The sequence below is a fragment of the Lontra canadensis genome, unplaced genomic scaffold (genome assembly GCF_010015895.1).
Source record: "Lontra canadensis isolate GAN:19392208 unplaced genomic scaffold, GSC_riverotter_1.0 scaffold116, whole genome shotgun sequence".
In the NCBI taxonomy this organism is placed as follows: domain Eukaryota; kingdom Metazoa; phylum Chordata; class Mammalia; order Carnivora; family Mustelidae; genus Lontra; species Lontra canadensis.
This window is the reverse complement of record NW_022631110.1, coordinates 2,530,317-2,550,485: the sequence shown is the minus strand read 5'-3', so window position 1 is coordinate 2,550,485 and position 20,169 is coordinate 2,530,317. Positions and strand designations below refer to the sequence as shown.

Below are 20,169 nucleotides of genomic sequence, written 5' to 3'. Positions count from 1 at the left end.
TCAGTTCAGGTTTGAGCCCCACATCAGACTCTGTTCAGCAGAGAGTCTGCTTCTCCCTCTCACTCTCCCTCTGTGTTCTTTCTCTCTCTTTCTCTAATAAATAAATAAATAAAATCTTTTTAAAAAGAAATTACTAAAACAAAAACAATGAATTTTATTTATATAATTATTATCAATGAAGAAAAGGAAAAGGAGTTGACTGGTACAGGAAGAAGGATCCATTCTTTTTATATGGTTTCAACTTCAGATCTTAAAGCTAGTACCCAATAATTAGACTCTATTTGTTTTTAAGATTTATTTATTTATGAGAGAGAGAGAGAGAGAACAAGAGTACGGGGGAGGGGAAGCGGGGGGGTGTTACACACAGAGGGAAAGGGAGAGAGAATCCCAAGCAGACTCCATGCTCAGCACAGGGCACAATCTCACAGCCCTGAGCCAAAACCAGAATCAGGAACTTAACCAACTACACGGCCCAGTCACCCCAGACTCCATTTTAATTGTTTCTATTTATTCGAAAAGGGTTTAACTACTTAATATTAAAATCTATTAACAGCTTTGCTGTTCACAGGTAAATCTTCAAAACTTTTTAAAATTCACATTTATTTGAAAATTCATAAAATAAAAATTTTTATAACACTTGCTTTAAAGTCATAAATGCTAGGGGCTCCTGGGTGGCTCAGTCAGATATGCCTCTGACTCTTGATTTTGGCTCAGGTCATGATCTCAGGTTTGTGAGATCAAGGCCCACACTGGGCTCCAGGCTGGGTGTGAAGTCTGCTTAAGAGTCTCTCTCTCCCTCTCCCTCTGCCCCTCTTCCTTTCCCCCTCCAAAAAAAAAAAAAAAAAGGGTTAAAAAACCATAATTATAATCACTCACACACTGTTAACAAAATCATTTCTCAAAATCTCCATAAAGTTATCCTTAAGTCAAAAGCAAAAATTACTAAGAAGGAAAAATCAAGGGGGTGGCTGGGTGGCTCAGTGGGTTAAGCATCTGCCTTTGCTCAAGTCATGATCCCAGAGTCCTGGGATCAAGTCCCAGGCATAGGGCTCCCTGCTCAGTGGGGAGTTGATTTCTCTTTCTCCCTCCGCCCCTCTCCCACTCCACCTGGGCTCTCTCCTGCTCTAATAAATAAAATCCTAAAAAAAAAAAAAAAAAGACAGAAAATCAGGATGACTTATGAAAAATGGATGACCATATTTCATCAAATTAATGATATTGTTAATCATAAGCATTAGTTCATGTACTACTGGGGGGAAAAAGATCTGCCAATTGAACCATGACATGCTATGGATTATAACGCACATCCTGATTTCAGAAATGTTAAAATATAACCAAGTTGTGTGCTTCAACATTTATAAAAATGTGGTTTGTCATTCTCAAAGAAAAGTTATTCACTTATTTACCATGTATTAAGTGAAATTTAATTTATACAAATAAATTTTAAGTTATCCAAAATAAACTTGATATAAAAATAAAATGTAACAAAAAATTATAGACTAAGAAACCCCAATCGCTGATGAAAACAATGAAATGAAGGCAGCCCTGGGGAACCTGGCTGGCTCATCAGAAGAGTATGCAACTCTTGACCTTGGGCTTATGAGTTTGAACCCCACCTTCAGTGCAGAGATTACATTAAAAAAATAAAATCTTTAGAAAAAAAAAAAAAGAAAAGAAAAGGAAAAAGAAATGAAGGCAGACTTAAGAAATATCTGATTTATTAAATTTTAAAGGGTTTTAAAATATTAACTTTAAATTGAATAAAACCCAAATAGCACAATTTTATTTTTAGTATTTCACTTAAGCACATATCTGAATTAATATAGGTAAAATTAATAGGATCTGAATTGCAACTTTTTCAGTAGTAGGTATAACTATATACATTACTCAGAAACTCAAGGAATGCTAAACTTACCTTCACCTACAACCCCAAGGATCTCAAATTTATTCATCACATTACCAATGTTAGGAATCTTCATGAAGACAAACTCCTCTTTTGATGCAAGCCACAGAACATGGCATCAAGAAAGAACTTCAGAGAACGTTGTGAAGTAGAATCAAAATGTCAAAGGAAGAAATTCTCACAGGTTGGCAGGGACTTTCACATATTTGTTCTAATGTGAAGTATTAAATGATTCCCTGAAAGAGAAAACACAAAAGTCCTAAGTTTTATATTCAGCACTCTAATAATCTATACTACTGTTTTGTACAGTTTTTTAAAAATCATGTTAATGTTTCATAAACTAAAAAAAAAGAAAGAAAAGAAAAAAATGATAATAAGAGAGAAGAACCCAAAATGGAACAAAAACAAATGTACCTAATTGTATTTGAAATGAATAACATAACCATCACCCCAAAGGGGAGGGTGGGAATTAACTCCAGGTAACTTTTGAAAACAACGTTTTAACTACATACTCTCTCAAGCTAAAAACAACAACAAAAAAATTATCTATAAACAAATACCACACTTAGATACTTGTTTTTACACAGAGATATGAAATTATGTGCATTCTCACACTGAGCAAATAAAAATAAATACATTGTGGATAATAAGAGTTTGGCTTCTTATTCTCATAAAAATAAGTTACAAATATGAAAAAGGATGAAGGCTTGGAATCAGAGCTAACCATAGGAGCTCGGTTCTTAATATAGGGATGCGAAACATATAAATGTGTGTAAAAATACATACACACATATATATATTCCCTAGCTCTGTCTGCTGAGGAGGAGACCTAGGAGCAATGACACTCCAGTATCCCATTACCACAGCTAGTGCACCAAAAAAAGGTACCAGTTTCCTCAGAGAAATGGCTGATTCCCAGGCAAGAGCAAGGAAAAGTACAATATGTGCCCAGGATATACTTCTGTGGTGCCGGAAAGGCTGGTAATGCTCAAAGAATGACAGGAGCGTGTCTGAAGGACAGAGGTGATCAGCTTGAGTTACTTCTGGTCAAATGAGAAACAACTAAACAACAAAATAAATGAAAATCGTAGATGATAAACCACATAATAAAATAAAAGCATACTAGTCCTTACTTACATAAATAACTGAGGGGAGAAGGAAAAGCTCTTTCTGAGAGTGTAATTCCAAATAATAAATGTAGTGAGAATTAGAAAATCACCATTTGGCAAACACCCTGGTAATAATTATTTCAGGCAAGTATCATCAACATACGCTGAAACTAGTGGTTCAACGTTTGATGGAAAACAGGATATTATCTAGTCTCAAAGTAGCTCCACTACAAAATACCCGCGAATTACAAAGGGAAAAATAGTAATTTCATAGTGAAGAATCCTGCCAGATACCACCTTAATTAAGTGATCAAAGCTAACATCGTCAATAATAGAATAAGTCAACATCATAAACCTCCTGATAGGATACAACACATCACTTCTGTGGCAGTCCTTCCAAAAAGGTAAAACAGACAAGCCCGAACTGAGGGACATTCTACTAAGTAACTGACCTGTATTCTTTAAAAATGTCTAGGTTATAAAGGACAAGGAACCAAGTAACTGTTCCACAAAAGAAGATTAGGAGACATGTTAACTAAATACAATGTATGATCCTGGACTGGATTAAACCAGGACAAAAAATATTTTTTTTTTTAATTTTTATGAGTGATGTACATGTGACTGTAGTTAATAATATTAATATATTTGAAAGTTGTTAAGAGAGTAGATCTTCAAAGTTCTCATTATAAGCAATAAAAATTGGTAAGTGTGTAGTGATGAATGTTAACTAGACTTACTGTGATCATTTCACAATATATACAAATATCGAATCACTATGTTGTAGACTTGAAACAATATGTTACATGTCAATAACAGTTCAATTGATGAATAAGGTGCAGCCCAGAATCTGTAGAATAAGACAGTCTAATAAAAAATTTAACAAACAAAAAAAGAATAAACACCAACATTTTTGGAGATAAAGTTTGCAGCTTAAACCATTCAGGAAAAAAAAATAAGTACATGTGTATAGAGGAAGAAACAAAGAATGAATAAAATGTTAACGTGGTGAATCTGGGTCAAGGGTCTATGAAACAGGAAACTCTGTACTATCCATGCAACTCTTCTCTAAATCTGAAATTATTTAAAAATAACTTATTTTGCTTCAAAAAAAACTATCCTATCTTTATGAAAAATCACAGCTGTACCAACATAAAATATTGGTTTAAAAGGAAGAAATAAATCAAAACCAATAAATTCTTTGCTGCCTATGAAATTTGAAGCTTTTTAAAAATAAGAGTACCCATGTAGTGTGGAAAAGTACTGACTTAAAGCATGCCTTTTCATATGCTGATGCAAATACAAACTGGTACAAGCTTTCTTAAGAGAAGTATGCCCATAATTAAGTGTTTTGAAATGTTTATAGCATGATAGAAGTATCTGACAAAAATGTACAATAAAGATCATTCATAAAGGCAAAATATTATAGTCCCTTTAAAAATTAAGAATATGACAGAAGTCCTACTGTTAATTATTAACACTATTATTAAACATTATCCTAATGAGTTTTAGTCATCTCAGTAAAATAAGAAAAAATGAATATAACATATTGGATTGGAATGAGAAGCAAAACAGAATTAACAGATAATATTGCCTAGATTAAAAATTCAAAGAAATTTACCAATTACTCAGATTATAAATGTTAACAAAGTAGTTGAATATAAGCTTAATATACCTAATATAAAATAACAACTGTATATATAACATTGATGTAAACATCAATAAACAGGAAATGTAATTTTTATTTTTTATTTTTTATTTTTTTAAGATTTTTATTTATTTATTTGACAGAGAGAGATCACAAGTAGGCAGAGAGGCAGGCAGAGAGAGAGGAAGGGCGGGGGGAAGCAGGCTCCCTGCTGAGCAGAGAGCCCAATGCGGGACTCGATCCCAGGACCCTGAGATCATGACCTGAGCCGAAGGCAGCGGCTTAACCCACTGAGCCACCCAGGCGCCCAGGAAATGTAATTTTTAAAAGCACATTTATAACAAAAGAGGCACTAAAGATTTAGCATAACAAAAAATGTTCAAAACCTCTATTCAAATATAACTCTATTCAAAGGCATCCAAGAAGACCTAAATAAACAGAGTTATCTCAGCTCTAAGACTGGAAGACTCAATACTATAAAGATGACAATTCTCTCCATATTAATCTATACAGTCAATTTGATTCCAATCAAAATCCCAACAAGGCTTTCTGAGGAATTAAGACAAGCTGATTCTAAAATATAGATAGAAGAACAGAGTTCCAAATACTGCCAACACCCTCCTAATATGAAAAGTAGGAAGACTCGACCTTGAGGGTAAGATCTGGTAGGATGTTCTATCTACCAAATATATTAAGGCTTAACACTGAATTACAGAAATTAAGACAGGATGGGGTACCTGGCTGGCTTAGTAGTAGAGCATGCGACTCTTGATCTTGGGGTTGTGATTTTGAGGCCCACGTTGGGTGCAGAGATTATCAAAATAAAATAAAAAGAAATTAAGACAGAGTGGTCTTCGCACAGAAACAAATTTGCTAGTGAAACTGATGTGCAAGCCTGCACAGAGACCATACTTCCGTATCCCTATGGATCCATACTCACCTACACCTTCAGTCTGTTTCCACACAAGAATCTTTAGAGTAAGTCAGATCATGTCACTGCTCTGTTCAAAACCCTCAAACGGCCTCACATATTATGAGAGAAAGTCAAAGTGCACATGGGCCACAAGGCCTTAAACTCCGACATCTGCGACTATTCGCTCCCTTGGCTCACTTCAATCCAGCAACAATGACCTCCTTTCAGTTCAATATATGACAAGAAAGTCAGTTATACCTAATGCTAAATAGTTCTCTGTCATGCTAATGTTTACTTTAGGTCAATATCTCATTTTTCATTTGACATTTACAAATAATGCTTTTGCCTAACAGAAGGCAACAGAAAGCAGATACTATACTCGGTTTAGAAAACTTTAGTTCATGGGGCACCTGGGTGGCTCAGTCGGTTAAGCATCGGAATCTTGATTTTGGCTCAGGTCATGCATGATCTCAAGGTCATGAGATCAAGCCCTGCATACAGCTCCACACTCAGCAGAGTCAGCTTGAGTTTCTCTCTCTCCCTCTCACTCTGCCCCCCAACCCATGCTCGCTCACTCTCTCTCCAAAATAAATAAATCTTTTAAAAAAATCTTTAGCTCAATAGACTAACAAATCCTTTCGATAATACTGACATTTAGACAAAATGTCATAATCTCAGAAAAATATTAATATTTATTCCACTCATTCATTAAACAAATAATTACTGAATGCCTAATACATTTCAGAGAATGGGTAAATCGGACACACAAGACAGTGGTGAACAAGATAGACATGGTCCTTACCTCACAGTGCTTTACATTTTGCTGGGCATGGGGTGGGGTGGGGGGGTGGGGAGTAAGATTATCATCAGATACTGACACTTGTTACGAAGGGAGGGGAGAAAGGAGTGATTTCTCAGAGGCCTCTCTAAAAATGTGAATATTTGAAGTAAAACATACCAGTAACAAGAAGGAGACAGCCATACAAAGATCTAAGTCAGTCACATTACAGGTAAAAGAGGCTCAGAGTACCTCTGAAAATGAGTTATTCTTTCATTTTCTACAGCTGATTTGGAAGAACACCCAGAAAGCATTTCAATATCCCACTTTCTGCCAATAATGGCATGGTTCATTTCAAAGGAACCTTGAGATTAAAAATTAAATCATTCCCACTAAGAAGACCCAACCCCCAAAAAGTTACGTACCTAAGTACATAAAAGAACATTTGGTCCCACCTATTCTCTATAGAAATCAAAACTGAGTAATGCAAACTGAGAATCAGAATTCAAACGTGTGAGATAAATACATAACATAGGTGTCGAGCAGTCTTTTAACTACCAGTATTCATACTGAGAAAAAAGCCGTATGCCTAACTGGATTTCACTACAATTTTATATGAATAACACTGAGTAATTTTTAAGACCTAAAAACTCAGATACTTTAGCTTCAACTAACTAAATAACCTAGATGAAATGTCCCTTCGAGGACAAATACAAACAATGGAGAAAATACTTTTTTAAAACAGCCTCAAAACCCCAAAGACTTAAGATTATAAAGAATTAGCTGGTTGAGGGAGATGGAGAGGAGAAGGGAGTTGAGGGAAATTGGAAGGAGAGGTGAACCATGAGAGACTATGGACTCTGAAAAACAATGTGAGGGTTTTGAAGGGGCGGGGGATGGGAGGTTGGGGGAACCAGGTGGTGGGTATTAGAGAGGGCACGGATTGCATGGAGCACTGGGTGTGGTGCAAAAACAATGAATACTGTTACGCTGAAAAGAAATTAAAAAATAATAATAATTAGCTGGTTGAAATCAAAGCAAAAGGACAGGATCCAGAGATGTACTACAAACCACCCAAAATGCTCTCAGGCACTTGAAGATCCAGAAAATTTAAAAAAAATGGGAGGAAAAAATGCTCCTAAAACCTTTAAAAATCCAGAAGCAAAATTCGAAGGCAAGAGTGCCAAATTTCTATAAGCCACCACTCACTCAAAGCAGAAACCTGAGAGCTACACTTCCAGGATAAAGGGAACCAGGAATAAACCAGCCCTTGGACAGACCTGAAGTACAGTTTCATGTTATCTGCAAAATAAACCACTGATTTACTGAGGTGGTTCTACACTCAGACTGGTGATGTCACAGGTATCTGCAAAGGGGGAACATGGAAAAAACCAAGTCTCTGCAGAAAGATATCAACCTGAGCCTCACAATATTGCTACAAGTCCTCTTCCTTTACACTAAGCAGTACATCACAAGATACCAAGATCAAGAGCCAAACAGAAATGACCAAAACAGAAAATGACTCAGAAAGATGTGTAATATCAGAATTATCAGCAGAGCTAAACTACTAAATACCCAAAGGTTGAGCATTTTGACAGAACTGGTAGGTCCAAAAGGTGAAAGACCAAATTTGAAAAATAAATTAGAATTCCAGAACTGAAAGAATAACAGCAAAGGTACTCAATAGACAGTTCAAAGAGAAACCTATCAGGATATAGATCATTTTGGACATATTTTTTAAACTTGACCAAACAAACATTGTAGACTGTACCAAATAACTTTGGAATGCCTTTTTCCTCCCCCAAACATATACAAAATATTTTTAAAAACTGGTATGTCCTAGGTCATAACACAGTTCAAAATAAACACAAGGATTGAAGTACGAGATTCTCCCTACACAATGCAAACAGGCAAAAAATCGATCACAAAAGAAATAACTAAAGAATATTTCATGTTTGAAAATTAATACACTCTTAAAATAATCCATAAATCAGTCAAAAAAACAAATCATAACAGAAAAATAAGAAAAATACAGGGCACCTGGTTGACTCAGTCAGGAGAACATGCAATTCTTTTATCTTGGGGTCGTGAATTCAAGCTCCACATTGGGCATGGAGCTTACTTATCTTTAAAAAAATAATAACAAAAATATAAATTTATGGGAAGAAGCTGAAGCAATGCTGGGCTGGTGGGGACTGAGAGTCTTATATACGCATATATCACAAAATACTAAAAATTAAAATTAATAAACCAAGCATCAATATCAAGAAGTTAAAAAAAAAAAGAAAGAAAAATAAATCCAGAGAAAATATAAAGAAATAATCAAGAGTAGAAATTCATGAAATAGAAAACAAACAAGGAGATTAAAAAAAAAAAAAAAGAGCTGGATCTTAGAAATCAACTTTGGAACTAATCAACGGAAAAAGAATTCAGCCCAGCCAACATCTAGTCACAGGCTTATAATATCCTGAGTAGAGAACCCAGCCACACCATCCCCACACTTTCGACACACAGAACTGAGCTAATATACCGATGCCGCTTTAAGCTGTTAAGCTTGTGGTAACTGATTACAAAACAAAAGAAAACCAATACAATAGTATCATTTCATTTATACACAGTCTTAAAACAGGCAAAGCTGAACTACAAACTACATGGTTTAGGTATGCATATGTAAGTGGTGAATCTATTTTTTAAAAAGTTAAGTGACTTTTTCTTATAAAATTCAGGATATTACTGGTAGGGAGGAGTTGAGATCAACAAGTGATAAGATAGAGGGCTTTCTGAGACACTAGGAATGCTCTATTTTCTTGAATTCAATGACAGTTAAATAGACATTCATTAGAGTGTACATTTATTTTTTATGTATTTCTATGTTGTCATATTCCTCAATAAAACAAACTTTTAAGAAGTCCCAGAGTTAATTCTGATAATGACATCATATATGAATAGTTTCTTGGTCATTTATATGGAAGTAAAAAATAACTTATCAAAGATAAAGCATTTCAATATTACACGAACCAAAAAAGTTTAATTGACCTCTCTCTGAGGTTCAGACTTCACATAATATACGGTCTCTAGTGTTGGGTATCAACAAAACCAAAAACTCTCAGTGATGGATAATCCGAATGATGAACACACTCTAAAACAATGCCAGATAAGGAGCTGGTAAGAAAACTGTTAAGTTTGCCTTTGATGAGAAATGATGGACATCTAAATATCTGAAGACTCTTTGAAAAAGAGGGAATAGAGCAGTTATTTATTTTAGGGGAAAGAACTAAGATCAAAGGTACAAGTGAAAAGGAGACAGATGTCCGCTCAGTAGTGACTAGACATCAAGGAACCATCAATAGTCATTCATGCATTCTTATAAATATCTCATAAATATATATAAATATAAAAATTTTATATTTATAAAAATATTTTTATAAATATAAAAATATAAATTCTTATAAATATTTATAAGATGCTTCAGGGTACAGCAGTGAACAACACAGACAAGGCCCTTGCTCTCGTGGAGCCTAATGAGGGAAGAGAGACAATAAACCAATAAACATGATCATTCCAGGCACTAAGTATTACAAAGGAAAGAAAACAGTCTCCCAATATAGGGAGTGGGTGGAGGAGGGAATGCCATGACCCTCTTTTAGACAGAGCGGCCTGGGAAAGGCCTGCTGAGAAGCTGAGATTTGAGCAAAATCTGTTTAATGTAAAGAAACAAGCCATAGGAACAGGGATGGATGAAGAGCGTTCCAGGAAGTACAAAGACCCACAGTTTGATAATTTCAAGGAACAAAGACGACCTGTGATCTGAAGCATCGCAGACAAGAAGGGGACCAGCAGGGGGCAGGAAGAGGCTGCTGGATGCACTTTGGACTGGCCATGGTAGCAAAGTCATGCACTAAACTAGATAGCCTCTAAGATCCCTTCCAACGTGAAAATTCTAAGAATCTCTCAAAAACTTTGAGGTTTTTTTTAATTAGTATTAACTTTATAAACAAATAACAGAATAAACTTTGAAGTGGTTATGTTCCGCACTAAGAGATACACCTAGAATTAAGCAAACTTGCCTGTGTACTGGCAAGCAAGTACCTACAAGAACTGACAAAAACAGAAGGCTTATAATTTATTTTATGTATTATTAGTACTGAATTTAAGAGCTGCCTGGGCCTTGAATGTTTCCTTTGTGCTGAAGTTATAATCTTCATCTCAACGGGTCTTTTCTTCTTCCCAAAGAGAGTACAAAATCCGTTGAATCATGACTTTTGTTCTCATCTCTGGCATTGTTTTTATACATACAAATAAGAGAACCATTTTGTCACTCAAAACTGCACAGGAACAGGGAGCCTGGGTGGCTCAGTTGGTTAAGCAGCTGCCTTCAGCTCAGGTCATGGAGACCTGTACCGGGCTCTCTGCTCAGCAGGGGAGCCTGCTTCTCGCTTTCTCTCTGCCTGCTGCTCTGTCTGCTTGTGATCGATCTCGCTCTCTCTCTTTCGCTCTGTCAAATAAATAAAATAAATAAAATCTTTTAAAAAAACTGCACAAGAATGAATTTGGTACATGACAAAACTTGTAACAACGTTTAAATGGTTTGAAAGCATCTTAAAACTCACGATCCATGTATAAACCATGACTATGGAAAGCATAGCCTTGCAATAAAAAAATCCTAATTACTCTCCTTAGAGAATTTCTCCATGTGGCATATAAGTGAGGAGAAAAATGCACTAGTTTTCCTCCTAAATGTGACCACATCGCCCATAATTAATAATTTTGCTTTATTCTACCAAGAGTGGAAAAAGTGATTTATCAATCCATTCTCTATAAATCAATTCCCTTTATTATATCCAACTGCTATTTGACTATCATGAGTAAAGTATACACAGCTTAATAACATAAACATTTCAAACTTCCAAACATACACCTTACCTCCCCACTCTTTACCTTTACAGTCTATCCACAAGGTAGGAAATTCAGTAACAACTCAACGGATCTCCTTCTAACAGCTACTTGATATTCCGCCTAAGCACTGCCAATCCTACAGAACTCTTTAGTTTTCTGAGACTCCGAAGTCCTCAGGATTCAAACTGAATAAAAGAGCTAAACTCAGATCAGAGAAATTCAGGGTTCAAACTAATACTGTCCTTTTTTTTAAGTTTTTACTTAAGTAATCTCTACACCCCACGTGGGGCTCAAACTCATGACCATGAGATCAACAGTTCCATGCTCTTTCAACTGAGCCAACCAGGTGCCCCAATAATGTACTATTTAAGACACGCTATTGGCTAAAAATGTTTTGAATGAATAGAATACATAAGTATCAACTTTATCATGGTTTCCATGGGGTAATTTGTTCTAACCTCCAAATTCCAAATAACTGATTTTAAAATAAACTTACAAAAGTTGGGGACCACCTAGATATTGCTGAGTTGATGTGGATCAGAAAATAGAACTAAGTTATTGTTCTACTCAAAAAAACCAAAAACAAAAACAAAAACAAACAAAAACAAAAAACAAAAAAAAACCCCTAACATTCACCTGAAAAAAGACGGAAGGAACTGAAGGCCAAGAGTGAAGAACACTCACAGGATTTAAATGAAATCAAGACCATTGGCCTAGATACATTTCATCCCTCAAATGCTTTAAGACTTCGGAGATGAGATTGCTGAACCTTAGTGGTGTTGAGCAAGTCCTACAGAAAAGATGAGAAAGATCGGCCTAGAGCAAAAGAGTCACATTTTTCAGAAACGGTAAAATGGTACATTCTGTAAACACTGCATCTGAGAACTTCTAATGAAACAATCATTCAATAAATGTCTTGAGAGCTAGCCATATGCTAGGCACTGGAAGAGACACTAGGAATATATCAGTAAAGGAAACAGACAAGACTCCTTATTTTATGGAGTTTATCAAAGTATCACGCAATAAGCAAAACATCGCAAATATAAGTCCTTTGGAAAAGAGACATAAGGTGCTACAAGGGCTTGTAATAGGGTTGCCACCTATTAGTGAAGGTCGGCTTTTCCAGAGAAAGTATTCAGTGAGCTAAGATCTGTAGGAAAATTAAACATAAACTTAGGGAGGACGAGGAACACTCTAGGAGAAAACAATTTATGTCAAAGTCCCAAGTCAGAAGGGAACATGACAGAAATGAGAGACTCAACGGCAGTGGGGATGAGGTAATTAATAACCTAGTACCAGGTGCGACTGGAGAAATAGATTAGGTTATTTTATATAGTTACCTTTATCATAAGACACAAGGAGACACAGGAGGGTTTTGAACACTGGGAGGAGTGGGTTCAGGGGGTGGTATGACAATCAGATGATATGTGTTTGGAAAAAATCATACAAGCTACAGAGAAGCAAATGTCTCATTACATGGAAGAGAAGATGCCAGTTTGGGGGCATAACAAGTAGAAAGCCATAGCAGACACCCAGGTGAAGAGTTAGAGCAGGATGGACTTAGTTGGTAGATACAAAGAAAATGAGTAAATTAAGAAATATATTCGGAGGGGAAACCAATACAACTCAGGATGGATTAGAGATGGGAAGTATAAGAGAAAACAAGGATGGGCGCATGGCTGGTTCAATGGGAAGAGCATGTGACTCTTGATGTTGGGTCATGAGTTCGAGCTTCAGATTGAGGGTAGTTTACTTTAAAAAAAAAAAATTGCAAAGCCTTATTCCAAATCTCTGTACTCTGTAGCATCTCACAGTGCCTATACCCAAAGAGGAATAAATCTAAAAAAAAAAAAAAGAGGCGGGGGGAGAGAGAGAAAGCAAGGATAACTTCTTGATTTGAGTTTGGGCTATGAGTAGATGGAGGTTGTTCTTGATTGAGGAAAAAAGAAAAGCAGATTAAAGGAAGGGAGGAGGGGGGGAATCCAGGATTCTACTTTAGCCGTGTTAAGTTTGCACTGAAATACCTATAAAATGAAACAGACAAAAACCAAAGGGAAAAGAAAAATCAAAAACTGAGGAAAAGAATTTTCAACTTATATCACAAAGAGTTAATATCCTAATACATAAAAGATTCCTACTACTCAACAAGATAAGCAGAAACCTAATTTTTAAAATGGGTAAAGTACAAGACACCTGGGTGGCTCCTTTGATTAAGCGTCTGACTCTTGATTTCAACTCAGGTCATGATCTCAGAATTCTGGGGTGCTGGGATCAGGTCCCACGTCAGGATCAGTGCTCAGCGGTGAGTCTGCTTGAGGATTTCTCTCCCTCTCCCTTGGCCCCTCCCCCTGCTCACTCTCAGGCACTTTCTCTCTCTAAAATTAATAAATCTTTTTAAATAAATAATTAAAATGGGTAAAGTACTATGAACAACTAGTTCACAGTAAAGGAAACACAAATGCCTCTTAAACACAGAAAACATTACTCAACTTTACATATAATAAAAACTGAAGATTAAAACTACACTGAGATTCAGGGTGCATGGCTGGCTCAGTCAGTAGAGCACGGGATTCTTGATCTCAGGGTCGTGAGTTCAAGCCCCATGTTGGTTGTAGCGATTATTTTAAATAAAGTAAATATAATTTTTTAAAAAACCACAACGAGATTCAATTTCTCAGATTAGCAAAAAACTAAATTAACATACCATGTTGATGAGAGCATGAGGAAATTATGCTTATTCCTACATTGCTGGTGGGAATGTGTATTAATGTAATTTCTGGAGGCTAATCTGATATCTTTCAAAACTAAAACAAACATATTCTAACACAGCAATTAAATTTCTAGAAACTGATCATCAGAAACACACACACATACAGAGATAAGCATACATAATTCACAGCAGTATTGTTTGTAAAAGTAAAATGGAAACAACCTTTAAGTATGCACCAATAGGAGCCTGGTTAAATGAACTGTGGTACATCCATTCAAATTTTTTTAAGCTAGAGAATGAAGGGAAATATGTCTATTTCACAAATCTGAGTTTTCACAAATTTTCTAATAAATCAAAATTACACTTAAAATTGTATTCTAAGTATGGAGCACCTGTGTGGCTCAGTTGTCAAGCGGCTGCCTTCAGCTCAGATGATGATTCCAGCCTCTTGGGATGGAGCCCCACATTGAGCTCCCTGCTCAGCGGGAAGCCTGCTTCTCCCTCTCCCAACCCCCTGCTTGTGTTCCCTCTCTCACTGTGTCTCTCTGTCAAATAAATAAATAAAATCTTTTTTAAATTAATTAATTAATTAAATTGTATTCTAAGTAAATACCATTTATATCTATCTTGTATACTGGTCCTACATAAAATTATATTTGAGAAAGGATATTTATTGCTATTTTTTGAAAGTCTGAAAAATCTACTCATTGAAAAGTATAAAAGTACACGGTTGAGTTTACTGGACCTGAAGACATCAAGTGTTTTCAAACACTGCCAATAATTTGGAAAATTCACAAAAGCTGCTTCAGGCTAAACAGTGTTAATGCTGTCACAAATTAATCTTCTTTATTATTTATCCAGATTCCTGATCCTTGTAATTGATGTGACAGTAGACTGGAGATTACATCAGAGAGATTCTAAAGCCTGGGTTTTTCTCACCAAGGCAAAGTATCAGACTTATAGTTGACCCTGACAACTTTCATTTCCTCAGTTAAAACAAGTAGAGCTCCTCTGTTGGATGATCTCTGAGGTCCCCTGTAGCTTTCAAATCCCACCATTTCATTTCTAAAATCTCAGAACCTCCCAAACTGAAAATGAGTGTCAAAATCATCAATTCCTAAGGGAACAGGATAAACTACATATACCCTCCCCTCTCTCTTTTCATTAGCTTCCAAATCACTTACCAAAGTAAGTTTCAAGAGCAGATAAGTAAAATCAGCTTAGAACAAGGGAAGGAACAACATGATTACCTTTCAGCCTATTTCAGAAAAACTGCAAAACCGAATAAGTAGAATGCTGCTAGCCAAACATCTGGTGATTAAACTATTCCTGGGAGGGTCACTTATATTAACGGGAAAAAACAAATAGTAATGATAACTAGACAGCAGCAACTTCGCAAGGCATGAAAAAGTCTGGGATATTTTCCAAATGGGTTGGGAGGAAGTTATTTTTATTTAGAGATATTTGTGTCCTATTTAAAACAAAGAAGGAACTGAAGAAAATCAAGCTAAAGATCTTAAACTTCCTCAGTCAGCTCTCTGTCCTGCTAACTTTAGAAGAGTAACAATACTTTGACCAAACAATAACAGTAAAAATTACAAGCAATCCATCAAGGCGATTAGTTGATAAAAGCACTCATTTAAGTTCAAAATATCTGAGGGGTGCCAACGGGTTAGAGTTGGTTGAGTGTCAGACTCTTGATTTCAGCTGGGGTGGTAATCTCAGGATCATAAGATCGAGCACCACCACGGGCTCCGGGCTCAGCATGGGGTCTGCTTGGGATTCTCTCTCCCTCTCCCTCCACCCTTCCTGCTCCTGCTCTCTCTCTCTCAAGTAAATAAATAAACCTTTAAAAAAAGAGAGAGATCTAAACACACAACTAATAAGTAACGAAAATTTTAAAATTTTTAAAGAAATTAAAATGAAAATTTAGTATGTTAAAGGAAAGATAGATTCGTTCCTTCAAGGAAATTAACAATTAAAAAAATAAAACAAAATCATGGTTAACAGGACTTTTGAATTATAGCTCTCCCACATACTAACTTAATGTTGAGGTGAAGATTTGGTTTGTTTCCATTTATAAACTGGGGTTATGTTACCCTGACACCAAAAATGTGGCATCTTCCAACACCAATTCTCTAGCACCAACTGGGTGTCCCTACCTTCCATTCTAAGGCTAACAACCCAGACTCCACAGGTTTAAAGGGCTGGTCCCACAGACTTAACTTCAGACACCAGTCACAAGTCCCAGGTCCCCAGGCCACCTGCTCTTATGTCCAACTTGGCTAAAACTTTGGTGGTTCCCATCAACTCTTTGTCAGGTTTGATAATTTCCTAGAATGACTCACAGAACTCAGGAAAACGCTTACTTACTGATGTGGGGAACAAAGGCAAAATATAGGGAAAAAATTAAACTTACTATTTACAGCCCATTGACAAGTACTTAAGACAGGCAGAGTGAGCTTCCTCTAGGATCTCAACAGCTAAAATGTGAATACTTTGCTAAAAGGCAAAAACCTTAGCTTGACATTAGCCCAACCTCCAGGATCCTGTAAAAATCCCTTTGGAAACTTCTTTATCTCTACCCACCCCCATCTCCCTAGATCCCCCACCCCTGACAAGATACATGTTAGCAATCATCCTCCAAACATATGGCTCACTGATATACATCTGAAGGGTCTCATGACTAAGGCTTTACTATACAATAATGACCCCTCAAAGTCCTGGAAACCCTGTATCCAAATTCCTTAGGGACTTACCCTAACCTCCTCCCAACCTGAAAGTATATCAGCAGCAGCTCCTTACAACCCAAGTACAGCTCTTTCTACCACAGGTCCTCTCCCGGTGCTTTAATAAAAGCACCCTTTTTGCACTGAAGACATCTCAAGAATTCTTTCTTGACTATTTGCTCCCAGACCCCAACATTTCACATCACTTACCATTGCCGGTTTATTATAAAGTATACTTAACTCAAGAACAGACAAGTGGAAGAGATGCATAGAACAAAGTATTGGGGGGTGGGAGGAAACACAAAGGGCTTCCATGCCCTCTTAGGGTACACCATCCTCCAAGCACATCACTGTGTTCACCAATCCAGAAGTTCCCCAAACCCAGTTCTTTAAGGGTTTTTATGAGGGTTTCATTATGCAAGCATGACTCACTAAATCACTGACCAGTGATAACCCAACTCAATCTCCAGCCTCTCTCCCCTCCCCAACGGTAAGGGGTAGGAGAAGGGAGCTAAAAGTTCCATCCTTCTTGGAGCACCTGGCTGGCTCAGTCAGTAAAACATGTGACCCTTGATCTTGGGGTTGTGAGTTCAAGCCCCACTTTGGATGAAGAGCTTACTTTAAAAAAAGAAAGAAAGAAAGTCCTAACCTTCTCATCATGGCTTATCCTTCTGGTGACCAGGCCCAATCCAGAAAGTTATCTAGGGACTCGGCCAGGAGTCATCTCACTAACGTACAAAGACACAATCACGCAAGAGATTAAGGTAACATTTTTAAGAAAAGAACAGAATACTGAATAGACAAGGGGTAAAGGCATTCAAGGCATTCTAGGCAAAGTCTGTGCTAAAATAGGCAGAAAAAAAAAAAAAAAGACTATTTGTAGAATTCAAGTCATTCTGCTTCCCTGAAATTAGGACACAGGTCCAGGAATGGCAAGAAATCAGGCTAGGACTAAATCATAAAGAGCCTTATATACCAAGCCACAGGTATGTTTCCCTATATTTATTTTTTTTTAATATTTTATTTATTTATTTGACAGAGAGAGAGATCACAAGTAGACAGGCAGGCAGAGAGAGAGGGAGAAGCAGGCTCCCCGCCAAGCAGACAGCCCAATGAGGAGCTCAATCCCAGGACCCTGAGACCACGACCTTAGCCGAAGGCAGAGGCTTAACCCACTGAGCCACCCAGGCACCCCAGTTTCCCTATATTTAAAGACAGAATTCAACTACATACAGTACTAGACTTCTGAAGTCCTCTGCCAGAGACAACAGTAAATCAAGAGAAGTCTTTTAGGTCAATACTTACCAGTGTTGTTTCAGAAAAATCACCATGGAGGCACCAAGAGGGTTAGGGATTGACAGAGGCCAGGCACAAAAGGATGAAAACCTCAACTAAAGGAGCTACAGTGAGAATAGAGAAAGGAGGGTAGACTTAAGATATTTAGAAGATGTATTCAGAGGCGCCTGGGTGGCTCAAGTTGGTTAATCACCTGCCTTCGGCTCAGATCATGATCCTGGAGTCCCTGCTCAGTGAGGCATCTGCTTCTCCCTCCCCCTCTGCCCCTCCCCCCACATCATGCTCTCTCGCTTGCTCACTCACTCTCTCTCTCTCAAATAAGCAAATAAAATATTTTAAAATTATAAATGAAAAAAGAAGAAGAAGAAGAAGAAAAAGAAGAAGAAGAAGAAGAAGAAGGAGAAGAAGAAGATGTATTCAAAAGACACAGTGACAGGGCACCTGGGTGGCTCGGTCAGTTTGGCCATGGAACTCCTGGTCTCAACTCGGATCGTGAGACAGAGCCATGAGTCAGGAGACCCGAGTCAGGAGACCCGAGTCATGCTCTGTGCTCAGCAGGCGGTGTGTCTGAGATTCTCTCTCCCTCTCTCCCTCTGCCCCTTCCCTGGCTCCCGCAGGCGCACACATGCGCTCTCTAAAAAAATTTTTTTAAAGGTATTTAAAAAAAAAAAAAGACACAGTGACCATTTTAAAATAGTTGATGAAAGAGAAATGGAGAATGTAGAGGCTTCTTTTAGGCCACCAATTTGAACAGAAAGCTGAATAAGGTAGAATGGCCCAGAGTGACCGCCTCCCTCCTGGCTGAACACAAACAGGCCCAACAGGCAACTCACCTGAAAATATCCACAAGCCCTAGCTGACCAATGGGTTACTTACACCCAGACACAGGTACCAAAAAAAGACAAATTTCACACTTTCCACACCTCCTTCACCTTCCCCCTTAACTACAAATCCCCAGTGCCTTGTGGCAAACGTCTCTCCTTTGCTGTCCTGCCTGCCACTCCCATGCAATGTACTCAATAAACTTGTATCTCCTGTATTCTGCCTTGGGTGAATTCCTTCACCACCTGCGCCATGGGGAGCCCACCGCTTCTGCCTTGACTACTAGGTGTACTGGGGGCTCTGCTAACTGAAACTAGGAATACAGAAGAGCATTAAGAAAACAGTATTACATGCTGCCAGTTATAGGGTCTTACATGTTTATATGGGAAGTTTTGTGTTGTACAATACAGATGTATCATGGATAGCTGAATGAATACAGATTGAAGCTTCAGGTCAACAGTAAGGAAGGTAAGCCATATACATTGGAAATATGAGAAACTCAAGGCTTAACATACTTAATTTCTAACTTAAGGCAACCTCATAAGGAATATAACCTGCTCTAAGGATAAAACAGCCTGTCATATATTCTCAGCTTCCAAGATTAAGTCACTTTTCAGATGAATACATTATAATCACATCTTTATAGAATCCTTGGAAAAGATGCCTTAGAAAGAGATTAATCATACAATAATGGCACTTTGATCAACACAAAGCCAGAAACTTTGGAATCATTTAGACCAGCGTTTCTCCAACTCTTTGAAGATCTTATTTATTTATTTGCTAGAGAGAAAGAGAGAAGTAGAGTACAAGCAGGAGAAGCAGCAGGCAGAGGGAAAAGCAGGCTCTCTGCTGAGCCAGGAGCCCCTTGTGGGACTCAATCCCAGGACCGTGGGTTCATGACCTGACCTGAAGGCAGACACTTAACTGACTGAGCCACCCAGGCGTCCCAAGAGTTTCTCCAACTCTTTGCTGTAGAAGTCTACCTACATTGTTTTTCAATCCCATGTAATTGTGTTGTAAAATACAGTGAAAATGGGGTGGCAATATTAAGTTACCTTAAGTTTCTATCTATACTCTTACACTCATTTTAAACACTTTTCTACAAAATACTTAATACTTTTAAGACTCAATATTTTAAGTGTTAAAAGAATCCTGAGAATTCATAATCTAAAAAGGGACCCACTGATTCCAACAAAGAAATAAATTTAAAAACACATAACCATTATTTATAGGAAGAGCACATGACTTACTCTTTTTGGACTAAGGTTGTTATATCATTTTACCATCAAAAACTTAATTTCCAGGGCACCTGGGTGGCTCAGTTAGTACAGGCTCTCTCTCTCTCTCAAATAAACCTTAAAAATGTTT

General features: G+C 37.3%; 1 protein-coding gene across 2 annotated transcripts in view; it reads right to left on the bottom strand.

The window, feature by feature from the left end:
• CDKL5 (cyclin dependent kinase like 5) overlaps positions 1–20,169 on the bottom strand; it is a 225,304-nt gene that overhangs the window by 142,568 nt on the left and 62,567 nt on the right. For both annotated transcript variants that reach the window (XM_032840834.1, XM_032840837.1), the window contains exon 2: positions 1,916–2,139. In XM_032840834.1, coding sequence (XP_032696725.1) covers positions 1,916–1,979 — 64 coding nt within the window. In that variant the 5' untranslated portion in view covers positions 1,980–2,139. The remainder of the gene's footprint in view (positions 1–1,915; positions 2,140–20,169) is intronic.